Source organism: Aphis gossypii, chromosome X (assembly GCF_020184175.1).
Source record: "Aphis gossypii isolate Hap1 chromosome X, ASM2018417v2, whole genome shotgun sequence".
Lineage (NCBI taxonomy): Eukaryota > Metazoa > Arthropoda > Insecta > Hemiptera > Aphididae > Aphis > Aphis gossypii.
In genome coordinates, this window is record NC_065533.1 from 11,844,100 (window position 1) to 11,865,216 (window position 21,117).

A 21,117-nucleotide genomic window follows, 5' to 3' on the forward strand; every position below is an offset into this window, starting at 1 on the left:
CCTGATTATATTGATGGTGATTTATGAAAACAATAAATAACATACAGCAAAACAACCCTTTATTTTTATCTTTTAAAAAATTAACAAAATTAAAATTGTGTACTAAATTTATAATTATGTATATGTAACTTAATATATATTAAAACAAAACAACATATATATTTTTTTTATCTAGACTTTTAACAAATTAAAATATAAATTGTATGTACCAGGAAATAATAAAACAAAACAAAATATAGATATGATCTTAATTTTTTTAACTAAAAATATTAGAAATAACAAAAAAATTAATTTAATTTAGAAATTACAGTTGATAATATGGTAACAAGTTTCTCGTCCATTAACAGTCTTTTTTCATCATTTTCAGCCATTTTGTTAAGTGCAGCAGCCATTTGCTTATTGCTTTCAGCAAACATGTTTAATGAAGTAGTTAACAACTAAAATATACATTGATATTTAGTTCAGTTATCTATAATATAGTTAAGTAGATTTCAATAAAATATTAGAAAAGTACCTCCAATTGTTGATTGTTAGTTTTAGCTAAATCAGTGAATACCGCACGTGCATTGCTTAACTGTGTATTAAGTTTGACATCTAGAATTAAAAATGTTTATTAGTACAACTAGATAAATCATTCTATATTTGTAATTCTTAATTAATTACCCCTTTTAGTCTTTTTTAAATTAGTGGTTGGTGTGTTTGAAAATTTAGAATGTTCGGCAGATATGTTTGGCAATATGGGTTGTTTGCCAGATGAATGAACAATGGATGTCTCAGAAATAAAAGATGTATTTGATTCAGCAGGTACATTTATTAGAATGTGTGGTGTCATTGTCTTGTTGGTTTCTATAAGTGAACTTATTTCATTTGTACTATCTTTTATTAGTTCAACAGTATAATAAGGATCGTCAATGATTTCCTCTGCATCAGCTTCTAAAAGTAGAAAATATAAACACAAAATACATATACAAATTAACAAATCGACTGTAGATACCATTTTTTTAGAAACAAAATATTATATTGAAAAATAGAACGAGCTACACAAGTTATACACTTAATTTTAGTTTATAATACTTATATATTAAATACAATTACTAACCAATTATATCTGGATCCTGGTTTGGCCTAATGATGAGTGGAGTAGGTACTATATTCAAAATATCATAATTACCACCAGCCAATTGCTCAACATCATCAGGCTAAAAAACAATAAATTTTAATTCTATAACAAAAAAAAAAAATAAATAAATACTAAATTTCAATACAAACTAACCAGTTCTTCTGGCCACGAATCTGGACATACTGTCCCCTCAACATAATCGTATCCTACTAGTCCTAAAACCTTATTATCAATCTCAGATAACTCAGCTAATTCAATTTGCTTATTGCCAGTTTGTTTCTTATGATTTCTTAAAGCAGATGCTTTTTTTGAAACTTTGGTTTTTAAATCTCTCTAAGACTAAAATTAAATATAAAGATAAAAATAAAAATTAATGAATTGTGTTGAATAGTTTTACATTTTTAATAATGCAAATTTAAACTAGGAATGTTTGGAAATATGTTACACATTTAAAATCCAGCAACAAAAAAGTAGTGTAAGTAGTTTTAGTAATTTATTCAACATTACTATCATATTAATTTTATACTGAAGAAAAATTGAGTATTTTGTTAAAATTTTAGCACATAGGAGGTTTTGTTAATGATATTTTCATTATTGCTTAGTGAAATCTTTTTTCTTTTTTCTATATTTAACTAGGTACATTTACCAAATAATCTCTAAACTACACATTCTTAAAACAATTTTTATGCATGCCACTAGCATTTAAAGAACTTAATATAATACAATTACAAATTGGTATCAGTGAAACTCCAAACAGAGACTGCTACAAGTGGACCATAAAATTAATTTTCAATGATGTTATTTATTTTTGGGCAGCATTGCAGCAATAGTATAGGGTTCATAGTACATTATAAAATTGTATTAAAATACCAAATTACTTCTTTTTTACTTAGGTAGGTATTGCTAATTTTTAATAATATAATAGAACACTTAAAAATAAATCATTCTGAATAGATAACAAATGAATAACTTTAATCAGTTTTAATAAGTAAATGTTGGGATTTAGAGAAAATTCAATATCTCCCAAAAAGATTATTTGAGAATCTAATACGCTTTTAAAATTGTTGGGTAAATTTTATATTTCATTTATTTTTAATGTATTATGGACTGAAAATCTTAAAATTACGAATAAAATCAATTACATGCCCATGTTTTCAAAAAAACTATCAAATAATATTAGTTTTTTGATTCCTAAATAAGATATTAAAAATTAAAATTTTGAAATTTTAATCATAATGTCAATATATACATTTGATTGAACTTGTTATTTTTTCAATTTAATGAAAACTTTACATTTTAAATGATATAATAAATATCATCATATATGCATACGGAATTTTAAGTAAATATACGAGTATTGCCTTTATTAAACAAAATATAATTATAACATAATTCACATGTAAAATATTAAATAAAGATAAAAAAAAACTCCTTTATACCTAGTTAAGTTTAGGTAGTATTTTATTATTTCTACGTTATAAAATGTATGTTTCTACTTGCCTCTTTCCATGACTTAACATTTTTTTCCTTCACACCAGGATTACGAAGGTTATTTAAATTTGTAACCAAGTCTTCCCATGAGCCAGCTAAACTATTTTTCCCATTCAAAGTATGAAATTTGCCCGTAGCTACGTGTGGGTTTTGCACCATATAATCTATCATGAATGACAGCTGTCTGTCATTCCTTCTCCCTTGTCTTGCCTTCTTTAAATTTGTCTCTTGCTCATTTTGAGATCCACTAAGGGTATTCAAATAATAATCAAAAGTTAATAAATAAATGTATAAAAAATACCTAAATAAAATTGTGTATTTCAAAAACCCAAATAGGTAGTCAGATAGTAGATATATAATAATAAAAGTACTTACGATTGAATAGTCGCCCTTTACATAGTGATTTTATGGTTTTCACTTTTTAAATTTTCTGTTTTCACTTTTGCAAATATTCTTTGATAAGAAAACTTGATACACAAAGCCACTGTGATTGGACAAAACTTAAAATCTCCTTGATAATTGATACTATCGGTCGGTTTCTTATCGACTTTGCGGTAGCACAAGTTGTAAGCACAAACTATCGATAGAGTCATTTACAGAAACACATGGTTGATAACGAAGTTCGATACATTTCAGAAAACGTCGATAGTGATCACTATCTAATAAATTCGTTAACTCGGTATCGAGTTACAGAATAGAGCTACTGGTAAGTTAATATTTTGTTGCCTTAAAAAATTGTAGGCTGTTGGAGATTTATAGAACAAAGTTAAAGCTAGATTTTTTTCTTCTAGTGTCCAAGGTATTTGCTTATTTCTAAGTTGCATTGTTACGATTGCTCTAGCATTATTTGATTTAAATCGATGTGGATACAAAAGACTTCGTAAAGTGTTACGAGTCTTAAACCGTACTACACGTTGTTTTAATTTACTAACTTGGATATTTTTATTACGTAATTTAATTTTTTGTTGATCTATTTTCAATTTTTTTTTCCTTGGTGTATCATCCTCATCTGCATAAATCAACCTTTTTGAATTTGGAGTGGGCATATCTACTAAGTCATTTATATTTTTTCTTTTCGGAGTATCTATAATAGACGATGGGCTTGAAAAAATAAGTGTTCGAGTTTCAAAAATATGAACTAAGAATTACGGTCTTCAGAGCTTATAACTGAAAATATTATTTTTGGATGTGCGATTCTGCGGTAAATGTTATACTTACCTGCCGGACCGTCGTTATTTGCAATTGATGTATACAAAAACCCTACAGAACGATAATAAATGCACTCGGGAATGCACTCGTACCACTTACAAAGCTCTAAGTCGAAAGCCTGATTTTACACGACCATCGGAAAGGAGATAAGCTTTATCCGGGTGAGTCCCGCGGTAGACCGACTATGCAAGGTTATAAAAACTACATAATTAAAGTGTTAAATTCCAACATATCAAATTACTTGTCAATATTTTTATTAAATTGTTACAAAGAGGTAGTATTACTTATAGTACTTATAGTAAAATGTATAAATTATTTAAGAATTTTAAAATAGTTAAAATTTGTGTCGTTTATTATTTTTTGAACATTGTCCCTGTAAAAAAATAAATATAACACATAATGAGGTAAATCAGTTGAAAATTAAAACTTTAAGTATACCTTGGATAAAATGAAGGTTTTTTCTTTTTTATAATGGATTCAGGTGTATTTGTCAGGCAGGTTAATTCTTTGTTTTTGTAGGGTATTAAACTGTTACTTCTTATGTATTCATTAATTTTATTTATATTTTCTCTATAGATTTTAAGTTGCGTACGGAAATCTGAAGTAAATGATATTAAATTTGTGTGAAGGTGATTTTTAATGATTGAAGTTAAGTTTTGTTTTAGAAGAAAAGTTTGTTTTTTTAAGATTGATAAGTTGAAGTTAATGGGGTTAGGTTTAAATGGGGTAAAATTTCGAAAAATGAAAATTCTCGTTTACGAAATGTTTTACGGGAAAACCGCGAGAGATAGGACGAAAGTCGTAAGACAAAAAATTGATCCCCTTAACCAGCTTCACAAGTTGTATGCTTTTGATTTTTCGTAAAACCGTTATTAAGGATTTTTAAACGTCGTACTTAGGTCGAACGGATTTGAAAACCCAAAATTTGAAATAACGAGTTTTTGGAAAAAAGAAAAAATGAATCTGGTGTAGAATCACATTTAGAACATTTTAACTTCTGTGATAAATTGTCGTTTATATTTTTTAAGATGAAGGCGGAAATCTTCTGTGAAGGAATTTAAGTTTGTTTGAAGATGTTCTTGAAGGATAAATGATAAATTTGTTGATAGTATATAGTAAAATTATTTTTTTTAGATACATACACAATCATGTCAAAATCAAAGTACAAATGTCTTTCTAATTTTTTCCAATTTGGAAACGATCTCACGGAAATTATGATAGAATTCATATTTATATATTCTATATCCGTCATCGGTAAACACACTATTGGTGTCATAAAAGCTGTCAATATATTCATATAAAATATTGAATTTTGCACACATAATTATGTTGTCATATGCCTCATGCAGGAGCTTACCAAACACTGGATTCTGTTTACTGTAATTAATTTCAATAAATGTGTAAATGTAAATAATTAAAAATGTTCACAGTGTGATGACGATAAATGAGAACATTCAATAACTATGTGCAGGCTTCATATATTTCAATTCTGATTTATTGGTTAAATTAAATAAGATCAACAATAAATGGTGATAGAAATTTGATTTTTTTTTTGCACCTTTATTAATTATTATTTTTTTGATGAATTTAGAAATTAAGAAATTTGAAATTGTAGGTTTTTTAATATATTTTTAAGGAGTGGGACAAATAAGTCCCATTGGTCATTTAAGGACTATACTTAAAAGTCCCTATGGTCCGTTAGGACACTACTATTTTCTTATTCCCTATGATAAATAAGTAATAATTAGTTAAAATTTAATTAATTAATTAATTAAAAATATAATGACCATTTTAAATATGTATATAATTCATATTTCAAATTAACAACAATATAAACTTAAAGAAAATAGTTATAGTATCAAAAACTAAATGGTCAATTTTTTTATATTGCAGACTAATATTAAGAACATTGAGTGGTTACTATGTTCAATATTATAAATGTATATACGACAAAAAACCATCCGCTAAATTTGTTCTGTATAATATATTATGGATAGTGTTGTATTTATTTTTTATAAAATTATAGTTATCACTAAATATTTTAAACTTATCAAATACGATATTTGGTATAAAATTAAACATTTTCAGGTTCTTTAATTGGTCAAATTTGGAAATATTCCAATTAATAGGAATGGTTTGCTTAATTTTATTTGGTATTTGCTTCCTGTAAATAATAGATGTTTAAAATATGAAAATATGCATATATCAATGTATAAGAAACTTACCTAGTTTCAAATTCAATGATGTTTTTCAATTGTTTACTATTAATCGCATTATTTATTTTTTTTTTATAGTTGTTAATGTGTTTAGTTTTTTGTTTTTTTAAATTTTTATCATTAGAAATTATTTGAGAAACTATTGTATTTTTATGTACCTTGTAATCATTAAATAAATTATTGTTCTGTATTATACTGAAAATTTTGTAGTGTCAATTATGTGTGTGTTTTATTTTATTTGTACTATTTATTATAAATTATGACATAAGTTTTTACTTATATTACAGTAGAGACTATGGCAGGGGACAACCCACCAGATACAGTGAACATTCTTAAAACAGAAGGTAATACAGCAGTTTTTTTTTAAACATTTTACTTTTATCGTGGGAAATTTCTGCCCTATCGTCAAGTATATTCATATATAGCTCACACAATATTCAATTGTACAAACCACATATCAATAGTTTAACTACAAGCATTTTTCTTTTCTTTTTTTAAATTAAATTATGACATAAGTTTTTACTTATATTACAGTAGAGACATTGGCAGTTGACCAAAGATCTTCGGACACTGACCCTTCTTCATCTGATGAAGATGTAGTGGAAAACATATTAGATGACGAAGGATCAATAAAATCAACGGGCACAAGTGACATGGACTCACCTTTTAAATATCATTGCAACGAATGTGACTTATGGTTTAAATACAATTGTTGGTTTAAAAGGCACATGGTTGTCCACAACCCTGGGACCTATGCCTGTCAATATTGTCCCAAATTATTCAAAAGAAAAGATACTATGCGGGAGCACCAACACCTTCATTTAGATGGTCCCAAACATAGGTGCCAGGAATGCCAGGAATCGTCAGTTTACGGATGAATATCCAATGTCAAATTTCAAACGCTCATAAAAATTGTTTTTGACTTTCTGGTAAACTTTTTTTCTGATATAAAAATAGAAACACATATGGAGAATCTTGTATTAAATTTTCAAATTTTAGGTTTAAATAGAAAAATTTTTATGAATTTCTTAATCCAAAAAAGTAACGAATTTTCATGATTTTTACGTATTTTTTCGCCATTCTAACTTTAGACGCTTATAAAAAACAAATTTTAAAATATGCTCAACTTTTTTTTTAATTTTCACTTACAAAAAGTTATGAAAAACCTTGTATTAAATTTTCAAGTTTTTTGACAAGGTAAATTTTTTATATCGACATTTAAAAAAAAATTACCGAAAACTTCTTAGGCCTATAAAAAGCTCAAAAATCAGCAAAATATTTTGAAAATTTCGTGGTATATACTACCAGGGATGGTAGCAAAGAACATTTGCAATATTACAGTGAAGGTTTCAAGTCGGTAGTACTATTATTCGATAAGTAATTAATTTTTGAAATCAAAATTTGCACATCTACCGGGTGATTACACGTTAAACTGTCAATTTCCAGCCGTCAGCTCAGTGCACCCAGGGTTTTTAGTATTTTTACACGAAACTAGCAGGGACGGTAGCCAGAAACATTTGCAATATTACAGTCAAGGTTTCAAGTCCTTTTATGTTACATTTCACATAGAGTATCCTGTAATTTGGTGGTACTCACTCGGTTAAGTATACATAGACTCACTTTTAATATAGTTTTACATAATTTAAATTTAAAACAAAAATCAATATTTCATTGTTATTTTAGTATATTACTACAATTTATACATTCATCCATATACATTTGCAATTCATTACTCCTGTAAAAAAAAAATTAAAAAATTATAACAAATAATCAGGTAGTTAAGAGGACGTCGCACCCGCATGGCTGGGTATGTTATGAACGTAAGGAAAAAACATCCTGGTGAGACGTCGATTTAATTTAAAAAAAATAACATACCTTGGATAAAATGATGATTGTGATTTACTTATAGAATTTGGTGTATTTATTACTGATGATATTAAATTATTATTTTGTATGGACTTTAAACTGTTTATTTTTATGTAATTATGAATTTTTGTAATATTAGATTTATATGTTTTTAGATGGAGTCGGAAATCAGAATGGAAAGTGACGAGATTTGTTTTGAGGTGATAGTAAAGGGAAGAATTTAAATTTTGGTGAAGGAAATTAATTTTGTTTGTTAAAATTGAAAAGTCGAATTGATGGGGTTTTATGTTATGGTTTCTGAAGTAGTAATGATATAAATCAGGATGTGTACGTACGATGGTATGAAATAATTTATAATTGTTTAAATTTTTGATTGAGGAAAATGAATGTTGGTTTAAATGTCCGTGTAGTTAGCCGCCCAACATTACCCCTCCTAACTCATATTTGGAAATCTTTTAGTAAGTCATTAGTAATTATTTGTAAGCACAAAATCAGAATTTGTAAGTCAACAACTTTCGATGTATCCCTGAAAGTTTGGCCAGCCGGGTCACTTCAACTTTTTAAAAAAAATTTTTCACCCCTGCAAAGCGTTCCATTAGTAAGTATTTGTAAGACCAAATTCGAACTTGAAAAAGTTGTGATTCAAAAAGTTTTGGTTAAAAAATTCAAAAATTAACAAACTTGATATCAATAAAACCGAAATATTATACTTACCAATATGGTACAAAAATTGTATTAGATAATTATTATTTCAATTAATTATTTGTAAATTACCAACTTAACTTCAGAGTAAAAAGTGGCCAAGTGACAATTTTTCACTTAAACATTTTATAATTAACTATGAAAAATGTATTATACTCTTATAATATAATTATATTATGATTAATTTAGTCATTACATATTTTCCTAAAACTTAAGATCAATCAAATTAATATTTTACTTAAATTTTTAAAATAACAAACTTTATTTTTACCATCACAATTAAAATAAATACAATATTATACTTTTTTTTTTCTTAAAAACAATTGAACAGATTTAAAAAAAAAATTATAAGCTTTAAAATAGAACACAATATTTTTATACCTTTACTTATACTTTAAAATAAACAACATTATAACAACAAACATAAACAATATATTTTAGTTATTATCATAATTCTAATCAATTACAAGAATTTTGTGTATCACATAACTTAATTATAATAATATAATACTAATGAGCAACATTTTGAATTTTAAATAAAAGATTAAATTACTTTTATAATATTTAATTAGATAAAAACACGATGTAAACTTTATAAGAATTATAACTTTTTATTGACAAGTTCTTTAAATAACTACAGTAGGTACCTTATTTTATTTTAATCAGTCTTAAAATAAATTATATTAATCAGACTCATTTTCAGATTCAGAGATTATCACTGTATCCTTTTGTTTTGAACATGTCGGAATACTTTGATACCACTCATGGAATTCTACAGGAATGGCTTCAGTCTTACAAAGTTTCATGAGATCTTATTTTTTAAGGTTATCAGGATATTTTGTTTGTTCTACCTCTTCCACTAACGCGTATACTTTTTTAAAACTCTTCATCTGAATAGTTATATTTAAACTGTATAACACCAGGCTCAGTTTTCTCATATTTTAAAACCTTAATTTTTAACTAATTCACTTTATTACCTTGTATATCAGTTGTACGGTTTTTTATTATTAAACTTGCTAAACTTTTCAAGTCAAGAAAATCAGTATATTTCAATTCTTGAACAGTGTAGCTAGAATATTTTTTATTATACCTATTAGAACGAACTAGTCGACAAATTTAAGCCAGTCATGCATAGTATACACACGAATATTTTTTCTTGCTGCCTCAATTGTGCAATGCATGCTGTCCACTTCCATGTACGAATGTCCACTCTCCATGAAATTATGTGTTATAACATCAATTTTTGAATGCGTGACAATGTATAAGAATAAAGCTGCTGTACCTATATTTATTCCTATTTTGACCACTGCAAGTATCAGAAAATAGGGAAATATAATTTATATTTGATGGGAGCTGTTCAATCCATTTTAGTAAAGCTGTACTGATTTCTGAACTTCCTTTTTGTCCGTTTATTTCAGTCCTTAAAAAACAAAAGGCATTGTGTGGGGGTGCAGCCTCATACAAAGTTAAATTGTAAGTACAAAGTTTTCTACTGTAGTACATACTAGAGACATCAGAACTAGGAATCTGTAATACACTTTGTAAGTCAAATGTAGCACTGCAAAAATTATTGCAGTTTGAAGCTTTTTCTTTGTCAAAGTTTTTAGCTGCAAACGATTCATCCCTTTTTCGAATATGATCTGTTCATAATACTTAATTGAAATATAACAAAATATTGTTCTGTTATTAAATTAGTAAGCAATATATTATTATTATAATTTATAATACTTCGAAATCATTACTAACTATCATCATTATTATTAGTGCATAAAGCAATGAGCTTCCTACAACGACTAGAGCGAGTGTTCATTATTTGAAATATGACTTCCTTCTTATTAGTTATTAGGAACTAGGTATTATAAATTATTAAAACAAATAATAAAATTTAAAACATAAAAACATAACAAATTACTTATTAACTTGTATTATTATCAATTAACATAACGTATAATATAAAGAGACGTACATAATAGAGCTGTTAAGTTCGTGAACGAATAGTTCATATGAACTATTCTTTAAAATGAACTATTCCGTACTAAATCAGTGTATGTTGTTTAATAGTTCACAGTTCGTAAAAAGATTATGTTGGTATTAACTATTAAGGATGGTCACTATGATTGATAAGAAGTGTGAATGATATGAACATTATGAACTGAACTATGTAGTTGTTTAAAACCAAGGTTTATAGATTATAATCTATAATTTATAATTTATAAACCTAGGTTGTGAACTACTGAACAACTGAACTAGGTAGACAACTGTCAACTAGGCATGGGTGCATGACGTATTGACGTCGCATGTGAACTATGTTACTAGTACTATGAACTATTCGTTCACGAACTTAAGAGCTCTACCGGAGTGTAGACTGTAGTAGTAGTACAGTAACTGTAGTGTAGTTCATCAAGTTCATAAAGTTTCTGAACGATAATACGACATGAACTACACGGCTTTACGATTATTTTGATTTACGATGTTTATTTTACGTCTTAGGTGTCAGTCAATAATTCAGCACTCGCCACTTACTCGCAGCACCTAACCTAACACGTGTTCGTCAAATTTAAAGAAGTATTTAAAAATTAATAGCAAGTAAAAACTAAATACTTTTACTCATATTATAAAAATGTTAAAATAAGATAAAAGTATATTAATAGTAAAATTAAAGTTAGTTATTAATTACAGTCACAATAATTTAATAATTTTCAACTACAAACTACAAAGTTACTTGCAAATTTTCGAGATTTTGACACAGATCGTAAAATTATGATGTTTATACACTTAAAAATAAAATACAATAATTGTTAGATAAAAAAAAGATAAAGGTATATAAATACTAAGATTAGGTGTGTCAGTAGTAATTATTACATGTAATTTAGTCTAATATTGTAATATGTAAAAAACATAGTATAATAGATATGTATAATAACATAATTTGGTATAATATAGTAATGTGTCAATAATACATTTTGTCATAAATGAATAATATAAATAATATAAGAGATTAATTGATTTGGTATGTACTATTAAATTAAATGATATTCATAAGTTATTATGTAAAAATATTAATTGAGATGCTTTTTTTGTGTTTAGACTATTTCTCTTTTGAGTAATTATTTGACCGGCTACAGAAAAAATGCGTTCGCATGGCACACTTGTAGCTGTTATACAAAGACGCTTTAATACAAAAGTGTGAAGTCTAGGGTAAATAGATTTACGCTCATGCCATCATTTCAATGGGTCATCGTGTCTGTCAATCAATGGTTTTTGCATGTATCTATCCAATTCAATTATACCAGCAGCTGTAGGATTTTGAATGGATTTTAATTGCCCAACTTTGTTTTCATAAACTTTCCAGAGCAGAGAAGAAGATGGTTTGGAAGTACTTGTTACTGTTTCTAATGACTGTTCTGGATTAGAATCTGATGGTAATTTTATGTTGCTTATCCTTGTTCTTAAAATGTCTAACGCCTTGTCAAATTTATTTTCACTTCTAAAACCATATTTTTTAAACCTAGGATCCAGGATTGCTGCTTGAGAAATTAATTCATTATCTTCAATTTCATCAAAACGTTTTTTTTAATTCAGACTTGAGAGAAATAGCCATTTGATTTACTTCACTAGGAATATTAATATCTAAAACGAACATATCGATAGTATGGAACATAGAACTCACTAATACTATCACTTTTGAAATTGAAACTGTTTTCTCAGAGCTAATTTCTTCAGTAACTTCATAAAATATTTGTAACACCTCAACAGCTTTTTCTATTACTTCCCATTCAGCCGGTGTTAAAACTTGAATATTACTTTGGAGTATTGCCAAAGTTGATAATACGGCATCCTTAATGGTAATAATTCTTTTTAACATATCATATGTGGAGTTCCACCTAGTCACAACATCGTGTTTTAATTTTAATTCAGGTAAACCCATGTTTTTTGTGCAGAATATAATTTTGAAAGAGCTGAACTACTTTTCTTAAAAATTCTACTATACATTTGACTTTTTTTGATGGTGTCGATATGTGTTCCAAAGAATGCTGTACAGCTAAATTTATTGAGTGTACAAAACATCCAATATGTCGATATTTCATTTCACGTACTGCTGCTGTTATATTTGGAGCATTATCAGTAACTATAGCTACAAATTTATTATCGATGTCCCACTCAACTGTAATGTTTTTTAGGTAGTTTGCCAAATTTATTGAAGTATGTCTATCATTGAATTCTTCACAAAAAAGACATATAGAAGAAAGTGTGCCATTAGGAGCAATTAAATGAGCAGTTATTGCTAAATAATCTCTATTATTAATACATGTTCAACCATCAGTTGTAAGTGAAACAGCTGTAGAACTTTTTATTTGTTGTTTTAGATTTTCCAATGTACAGTTGTATAATTTAGGAATTAAATTTTTTGAATCTGTTTGTCGGCATGGAAGCTGATATCCAGGGTTTAGCATCTTAACAAATTTTCGAAATTCCTTATCATCCACCATACGAAATGGATAATATCTATTTAGAATTAAAAACTCTAAGAAACCTTGTTTTATTCTTGTCACTTGATCATCTAGTTGTTTTTATCTAACAATAGAGACTGGCTTTTTACTTTGTATAAAATTAGTAATACTACTTTGCTGTTTTATATTAAAATGTGGGGTATTGGATTTTACCGGAATTCCTATAACAGTTATATTTTATCATAAAAATAAGTATAAGTATAAGTAACCAACTCCGAAAAAAAAATCGCAACATGACGCCTATGGGTCATAAAACACCCTTCACCATGCCACCATGTACATAATACTATGACCTTGTCAATTTTATGAAAATCATTAGTTAGTTTGAACTTTTAAAATTGTAATTATCTCAAATAAATAGTTAAATTAATATGTAAATACCGGGATCGTCTATACTATCTTTTTCATGTATTATTTCAGTGGGTTTTGGCACCGACAAAATAACTGCAGGATGTACAGTTCTAAAGTGTCTGCTTAAATTACCAAATGAACCTGCTGCAACACTCAATATTTTGGAGCAATAACCACATTTTGCTTTATCATTTTCTAAATCACGAAAATGATTCCACATAGTACTTCTTTTCCGTGGGGCCATGTTATAAGTTCTTTAATAATAATTAAAATGTAATCACGAACGAACGAACGTCGGATACGTACTGCTTCTCATTTCATCTTACAATTTAGGATCTAGTTGTCATTAGGTTTTACCACAACTACCTATTTAATAGACTAATAATACTTCATAATTTGTTAAATGAATAATATTTTTCAAAAATATTAATTTCAGTTTATAAATGTACATTTTTTTCTTACCTACTAGCCGCTAATAATAAATAATAATTATAAAAATTATAATTTATATATAATATATATATATAAAGTATAGTACTTATAGAGTTTGGTGTATCTATAACTGATGATATAAACATATGATTTTTCATAAATTTTAAGCTGTTTTCTTTAATGTAATTGTCGATTTTTGAAATATTAGAGTTATAGGATTTTAGATGGAGGCGGAAATCAGAATGGAAGGAGTTTAGATTTGTTTTTAGGTGATCGTAGAGGATGGAATTTAAATTTTGATGAAGGAAATTAATTTTTTTTTTTAATTGAAATGTCGAAATCGTGAGGTTTTAAATTATAGCGCCAGGAATAGTTTTGAAACACAGAAAGAGGTATATTTACGATTGTATAAAATAATTTGGATCTGTTTAAATTTTTGAATGAAAATGAATTTTGGTTTAATGAGTAATGATACGGAGATTTTAAAGAGGATCGGAAGCGTTTGAGAATTTTTTTGTTGTTTAAAGTAAATACTGATTTTCTAAGAAGGAAACTTGAAAATGATTCATTAAAATTTAATTTTATTATTTTGGAAAATATTATTATGTTTTTTATCAGGCATTTCATCTGCAATTTTTTTAAATTATAATTATTATAACTATATATAATACATTTTGGAAATATTTAATAAAATATGTATATGTAAATAACTTACGGTAAAATCATTATCATATTTATTTTTATTTAACCATTGAAATATACCAATAATTATGACTTCAATATTTGTAAAATCTTTAATTTTTTCTATTATACATTTTTTATAATACTTTCCAATATCTAAATACACTGAGTATACTGAGTTACACCCTTTCTGTAAATAGATGTATATATGTAAAAATTATTTGTGATTTAAATTTAAATTAATTTTTTTTCAGGAACTTACACTATCATATCAATATTAAAATATTTATTTTTTTCTAAATCCTCCAATTTCGAAACTATATGTCTAAAATTATAAAAATATTCATTGCGATATATGGAATACCCTCCTTCCGTTAATGCGTCGTTTAAATCATAGAATTTATCAATATGTTGGTAAACAACATTAAATTGTGCACATAGCATCATATCAAATATTGTGTCATGCATTAATTTTGCAAAGATTGGATTCTGTTTACTGTAAATAATTGTAAATAAATGTAAATGTATATAATTAAAAATTTATACAGTGAATAATATAAAAATAGTCCTACTCTTTATTATATGACATATTTTCTACAAAATTTGTTCCGTTTAAAATGTTATGTATATAGATTTCTTTATTTTCGATAAACAAATAATCATCATTATATTGTTTAAATTTATCGTATAACACTTCCGGTATAATATTGAAAAATTTTAAATGTTTTAATCGATCATTTTTTTCGATTTTATATTCCAATTGTAAAGTAACATTATTATATATATCCTTTGGTATTCGCTTACTGTAAAAAATAAATATAAGTGAAGGAAAAATGCCGCCCAGTGGTCGAGGATCGAACCCGGCCACCTCGTCCCCCATATATTATGTAAATTAATATGTATATATTCGTTTATAATTAACTTACATCATTTCAAAATCTATCATACTCTTCAAAGTTTGGCTGTCAATGGCATCACATATTTTCAATTTGAATTTATAGATAATTGTTTTTTTTTTTGTTTTTTTAATTTGAAAATCATCTCTTAAAATTGTTGAAATTATAAAGTTTTTGTGTAAAGTGTATCAAATAATTTGTGTTCATTGATGACCGAAAAAATTTTTTTAATTAAATGTTGATTTTGAAAGATTGATTTAAATGTATTATTAAAGGAATTTTGAATTTGAATGTCGAATTTGGTTATGTACCTAGTCAGAAATTTTAACATTGAATATCCCGTGGTTTTTTAAACAAATTTTAATTAAGTCAAGAGGAATAATAACATAGCCTATTTTTTGTAATTCAAATAATGTCTCTTTAATGTATTGTATGACTTTCTAAAAATAATATAACAATTTATTAGTTATTTAGTTTTTATTCCAGTGGTAAGTAAAATACTTACCTCGTTGTGGTACACTTTAGTTTTATGACGTTTAGTTCTAATAATTGGATTGTTAATCTTTACAACTGTGCCAACCGGTTCCCAATCAACAATAATATCATTTGGAATCAATTGGACTAAAAAATTTAAATAGGTATATTGTTTATATTATTTTTATATTATGTAAATAAAAGGCCAAAAAAAAAATCATTCAAATTTTTACGGAGATATTGGGAGATTTTGGTTAAGTATAGTGTATACATATCATAAGCTTGGAACATTCGTAAAAAATAAGTATCCACCCAATATTGGTTTTTCGAACACCTTCGATAGGACTGAAAACATTCCCCGGGTGCTGTTCCATAGGATACGTTGAAAAAATCAATGGGTTATTTGAGGCTAAAATTTTTACATCTCGTGAATATACGTAATATATACAAACCCCCGCCCGCCAAACTTCCCCGCTCAAAAACGTTCACGGTATTCATTTCCGCAAAAATTTGAAAGCGGAATCAGAAGTTTTTGAACGGGGAAGTTTTGTTTGCGGGGAGTCGGTAATATTACGTAAATTCGCGAGATGTGTTAATTTTAGCCTCCGATAACCCATTGATTTTATCGACAAATCCTATGGAACGACATCCAGGGAGTGTTTTCGGTCCTTTGGAGGGGGGTCGAAAAACCAATATTGACCGAGATATCGACCTTTTTTGAAAAACTAATCTCATTGTGCATTAGTGGTCTACTGATGTATTCACCCGGCAAATGATAAAAGTTCAAAACGGGGGGGTACCTCTCGATTTTTTGGTGAAAAAACGACCATCCCCCGGTCATCCCCTTACTCAATACACCAAAGTCCTTATTGCATCGGTTATAAATTTAGTTCAAGTCCTTTCCGTTTTCTTCAACAGATCCGGTGTTCCGTTGCGTGACCTATAATAAAATATAAAAATCAACCCAAATAATGACACAAAGTACATTTTTGCCCTTAAACTTTCGTTTTAAAATTTTAGCTTCGATAATGATGTTCATCAACTTTTTCATTAAAAGCCTGGTACCGTTGGAGAGTCGTGGTGAATTGATTTCGTAGAACAATGGTAGGCACGTCAAATTTCTATTTTAGAACGTGCGGTGGCATGCCTAACAAATCAAGTGAATTTGGCAATTCAATTATTAGACAACTTCGTCTTTATTCATTATGGTATCGATAGACTGGTACGTTGTGTTGACTGGAATTTCGCTTAGAATGGTGATATTGGTTGTATTTACATCATACATTTTGCTACCAACTAATAACCCGAGCACTGACCCCCTCACGATTTCTGTAATCTGGGAAAAACTTTGTCAACAAACTCATTGGTTGTGAGGTTGTGAATTTCATACTTTTATTGGCCTTTTTTTAAGTCTATACTTTAATGTAATATAATATACTAGCTGTCCCACCCGGCGTTGCCCGCGCAAAAATCACCTCAAGTGAAAACCGAGATTTTTTTTCTATATTATATTAATAATAATGATAGCTGACCCGACAGACTTCGTATTGCTTACTTCGTTTTGCACTTCGTTGCCCGTTAAAAATACCAATTCTATATGACTCAGACCTTGTTCAATACGTTATTTAATATTCGATGGAATAAAAATTCTGATTTGCAGCCAAACTACTAAATAACCAAACTACTGGCAGAGCTAACTCTAGAACATGTGATATAGAACTGTCCATGTGAAAAACATTCTTCTCTCAAGTCTATCCCTGTCATGCTCAATGATTGTCCTTGAGACTTATTAATAGTCATAACAAAGCAAACTTTGAGTGGGAATTGTATTCTTTTTAATTCAAAGAGATAATCAGTTGGAATCAACGTTATTCTCGGGATTAAAACTATATCTCCTCTAGCTTTCCTAGTGATAAGTATAGCGTCGATTACATTTTTGTGCAGAGCTTTAACTTGAAATCTTGGTTCCTTTCTGATCCAAATTTTTCATACAGTTCATCATTGAGGTACACCTCAATAAATACCAAAAATAATTGTCCGGCTGCCACCAGCTCACATTCGATAACCCTATTAATAAGTTTTTATTAATTTGTAAGAATTTAAACAATTTTAGATAAAAATTAGAAATAACCGTACATAAACTGGGTTGCGTATACGAAGACGCATTAATAATTAATATTCGAAAATAATAAGTAAAACACCTAAATGCGTAGGGTATTTTACGACTTCATGTTATCATGTTTTTATACATAATAATAAGTTGTAATAATAAAGTGATAAATGTGTTAACACATAAATCAGGTTGTTATAGCAACCATTTATAAACAAAATTTCCATCGTAAATCTCAAAATCTCCGTTTTAGCAACCCTTTAAAATGTGGATTTTGAAAAATCCTTTCTTAGTGCCCGATGAAATTATTATAAAAATCTATCCTCGAAATTTCAAGTTGATAATTCAAATAGGTTCGGCTCTGCGTTGATTATTGGTAAAGTACACTTTCCTTTATATATATAGCTGACCCGACACGGCGTTGCCCGTGTATTACTTTCTTTTTTTTGCATTTTCGTATGTCGTGTATTAGTTTTTAATTTAATTGTATGGATAGTGCCAATATCACGTCAAATTCTCAATTTAATTTTGTGTGTGTGGGTGTGTTAAAGATTCATTGAAAACATACATTTATAGGCCGTGAATATTATTATATTTTTTTTATTATTATTATTAGCACCTCCTTATATACTACATTGGTTGTTTTTTCACTTGTGGCAAAAATGACTAAATGTAAATGTATCAACACATAAATCAGGTTGTTAAGTAACCATTTATAAACCAAAATTATCAACGTAAAATTCCATCGTAAATCACAAAATCCCAATTGAGCAACTCTTTAAAATGGGAATTTTGAAAAATCCTTTCTTAGTGAGCCGCTAAATTGCTTAAGGCAACTCTGTACAAAATTTGAGGTCTCTACACCCAGCGGTTTGGTCTGGGCGTTGATGAGTGAATCGTGTCGGACCCGACACGGCGTTGCCGTGTGTTAGTTCCCCTTTTGGCATTTTCATAGGCCGTGTGTTAATGTTTAATTTAATTGTATTGATGGTACTAATATTACGTGGAATTCACAATTGAATTGTTTGTGTGTGTGTGTGTGTGTGTGTGTGTGTTAATGCTATTGTTATAGCACTATTAGATTCAATGATAACATTTATTTATAGGATGTGAATATTGTTATTATTTTTTTTATTATTATTATAGCACCTCCTTATAAACTACATTGGTTGTTCTTCCGTTTGGGGCAAGAATGACTAAGCTTGTAGGGGAACTAACTCTGGAGCATGCCACATAAAATTGCCCATGTGTAAAGCAGTCATCACTCAAGTCAATCCCTGCTATCTTCAACGACTGCCCTTGCGACTTACTTATAGTCATTGCAAAAGATACCTTGATAGGAAACTGCAGTATTTTAAATTCGAATAGATAGTTTGATGATAAAAGTGGTATACGTGGTATAAACGTTGATTCTCCTTGAGCACAACCTGTAATTGTTGTTGCCTCAATTACATTGTTTTGGAGTGCTTTCACTCACAGTCGAGTACCATTGCAGAGTTTGGGTTGGTGAAGATTTCGCAACAGCATAATTGGAGCTCCTACTTTAAGGACTAACTTATGTGCTGGAAAGCCAGGGGGATTAAGTGCGTTGGGGAACTCCAGAGAATAGTGAACTGCGTCATCTGTCTTCAGTACCATGTCTATAGACTTATAGTCCATTTCTGTTCCCTTAAATGATTTAAGAAGAATTTCATTAATCACAGCTGCCCTGTCATTTTTAAGGGGTCAAAATAGCGCGCTCACATAACCAATCCACCATTTGTTTTTTATATCGGCAATATCAGGATAAATTTGAACTATAAGTTCTTGTAGTGTTGTCACTACTAAACCTAAATCCTTAGTGATAACCAGCTTCCCAGCTAACTCGGGAAAATCTTCATTTCCTATTTTGAGTAGAAGTTCAGAGAATTTTCCAGCTGTGACATCACCTCCCAGGTGGACCCTCATATTCTTTTTGAGAGAAAGTTGTTCTATTAACAGCTATAAATAAGAAGCTTTTATGCAAGCCTGAACTTCATCTGCTCGACTTCCTCTTGGTATAACTGGTAAAGTTTTCCTAAAGTCTCCAGTTAAAAGAACAGTTGCTCCTCCCATCACTTCATTTTTATTTCTTATATCTTTAAGAGATCTATCAAGTGCCTCAAAACCTCTTTTATGCGCCATAATGCTTTCATCCCAAACAATAAACTTACAATTGTGAAGCACTTTGGCTATATTACTTTGTTTTGGTATATTACACATTGGCGTTTCTATGTTAATGAGATCGAGAGGAAGTTTGAATGCTGAGTGGGCCGTCCTCTCCCCTCCAAAAGCGTAGCAGCAATGCCAGAAGATGCAACAGCCAAAGCAATACTACGATTGCTCCTTACTTTTGTCAAAAGCAAGTTTATAAGAAAAGTTTTTCCTGTTCCTGCAGGAGCACTTAAGAAAAAATTTTTTCCAGTATCAGATTTAATGCTGTGCATTATCCGACTATAGACATTGTATTGCTCGTTCGTCTGTAAGGCCTCGTTGCTCACTACTACCTTTGTTAAGGTATTCAGGTCGTAGTTTATCTCTCTCTGATAGACTATGTTTTTTAAAGTTATTTTCTACCATTTGACCTCGATCAATTGCATTAACATCATTCCTCCCCACAGCATCTTTGAGATGAATATAGTTCTCAGCTCTTAGCTGTTTCTGATGATTCCTAATAAAATTCAACCTTTCAGTTTCAATTTTTGCGTATATGTCGACCAAATATTGACTGAAGAGGGAGCGGAAGTATACAATATGGTATATTTTCGTATAAAGTCCATAAAATGATTATGATGGGGGTGTCTGTCCATAAGCGGGCTGTTGAGAGGTTCTGGCAAATGTTTAAAAGATGGAAGCTGCACTTTGCCATTATTGCAGCACTTTCCGGGGTTTTTTTCTTTCCATTTTAGAGCATTGCAGTATTTGCACTTGTGGTTCATAGAACCAAGAGCTATAGTTTTTTCTGCCTCATAAACCAGGTCAGGATTGTACGTCATTCCTTAGTTGACCATTATTTTCCATGGAAGTGTCAGTCTTTCAA

At 28.7% G+C, this 21,117-nt stretch overlaps 2 protein-coding genes and 1 pseudogene across 2 annotated transcripts; 1 reads left to right on the plus strand and 2 right to left on the minus strand.

Moving 5' to 3' along the window:
• Positions 1-287: 287 nt before the first annotated feature.
• LOC126552336 (uncharacterized) lies at positions 288-3,204 on the minus strand (annotated as a pseudogene).
• A 3,127-nt stretch (positions 3,205-6,331) lies between these two features.
• On the plus strand, positions 6,332-6,914 carry LOC114130877 (gastrula zinc finger protein XlCGF46.1-like). The gene is made up of 2 exons (XM_027995951.2): positions 6,332-6,380; positions 6,571-6,914. The coding sequence occupies exons 1-2, from the start codon at positions 6,332-6,334 to the stop codon at positions 6,912-6,914; spliced, it is 393 nt and encodes a 130-aa protein (XP_027851752.2).
• Positions 6,915-12,917: 6,003 nt separating this feature from the next.
• Positions 12,918-20,222, minus strand: LOC126552337 (uncharacterized). The gene is made up of 7 exons (XM_050207028.1): positions 20,067-20,222; positions 19,803-20,009; positions 19,537-19,727; positions 17,903-18,016; positions 17,635-17,855; positions 15,981-16,096; positions 12,918-13,058 (listed from the first exon to the last, which is right to left on the minus strand). Exons 1-7 carry the CDS (start codon positions 20,220-20,222, stop codon positions 12,918-12,920), a joined length of 1,146 nt encoding a protein of 381 aa, XP_050062985.1.
• Between the last annotated feature and the right edge of the window lie 895 nt (positions 20,223-21,117).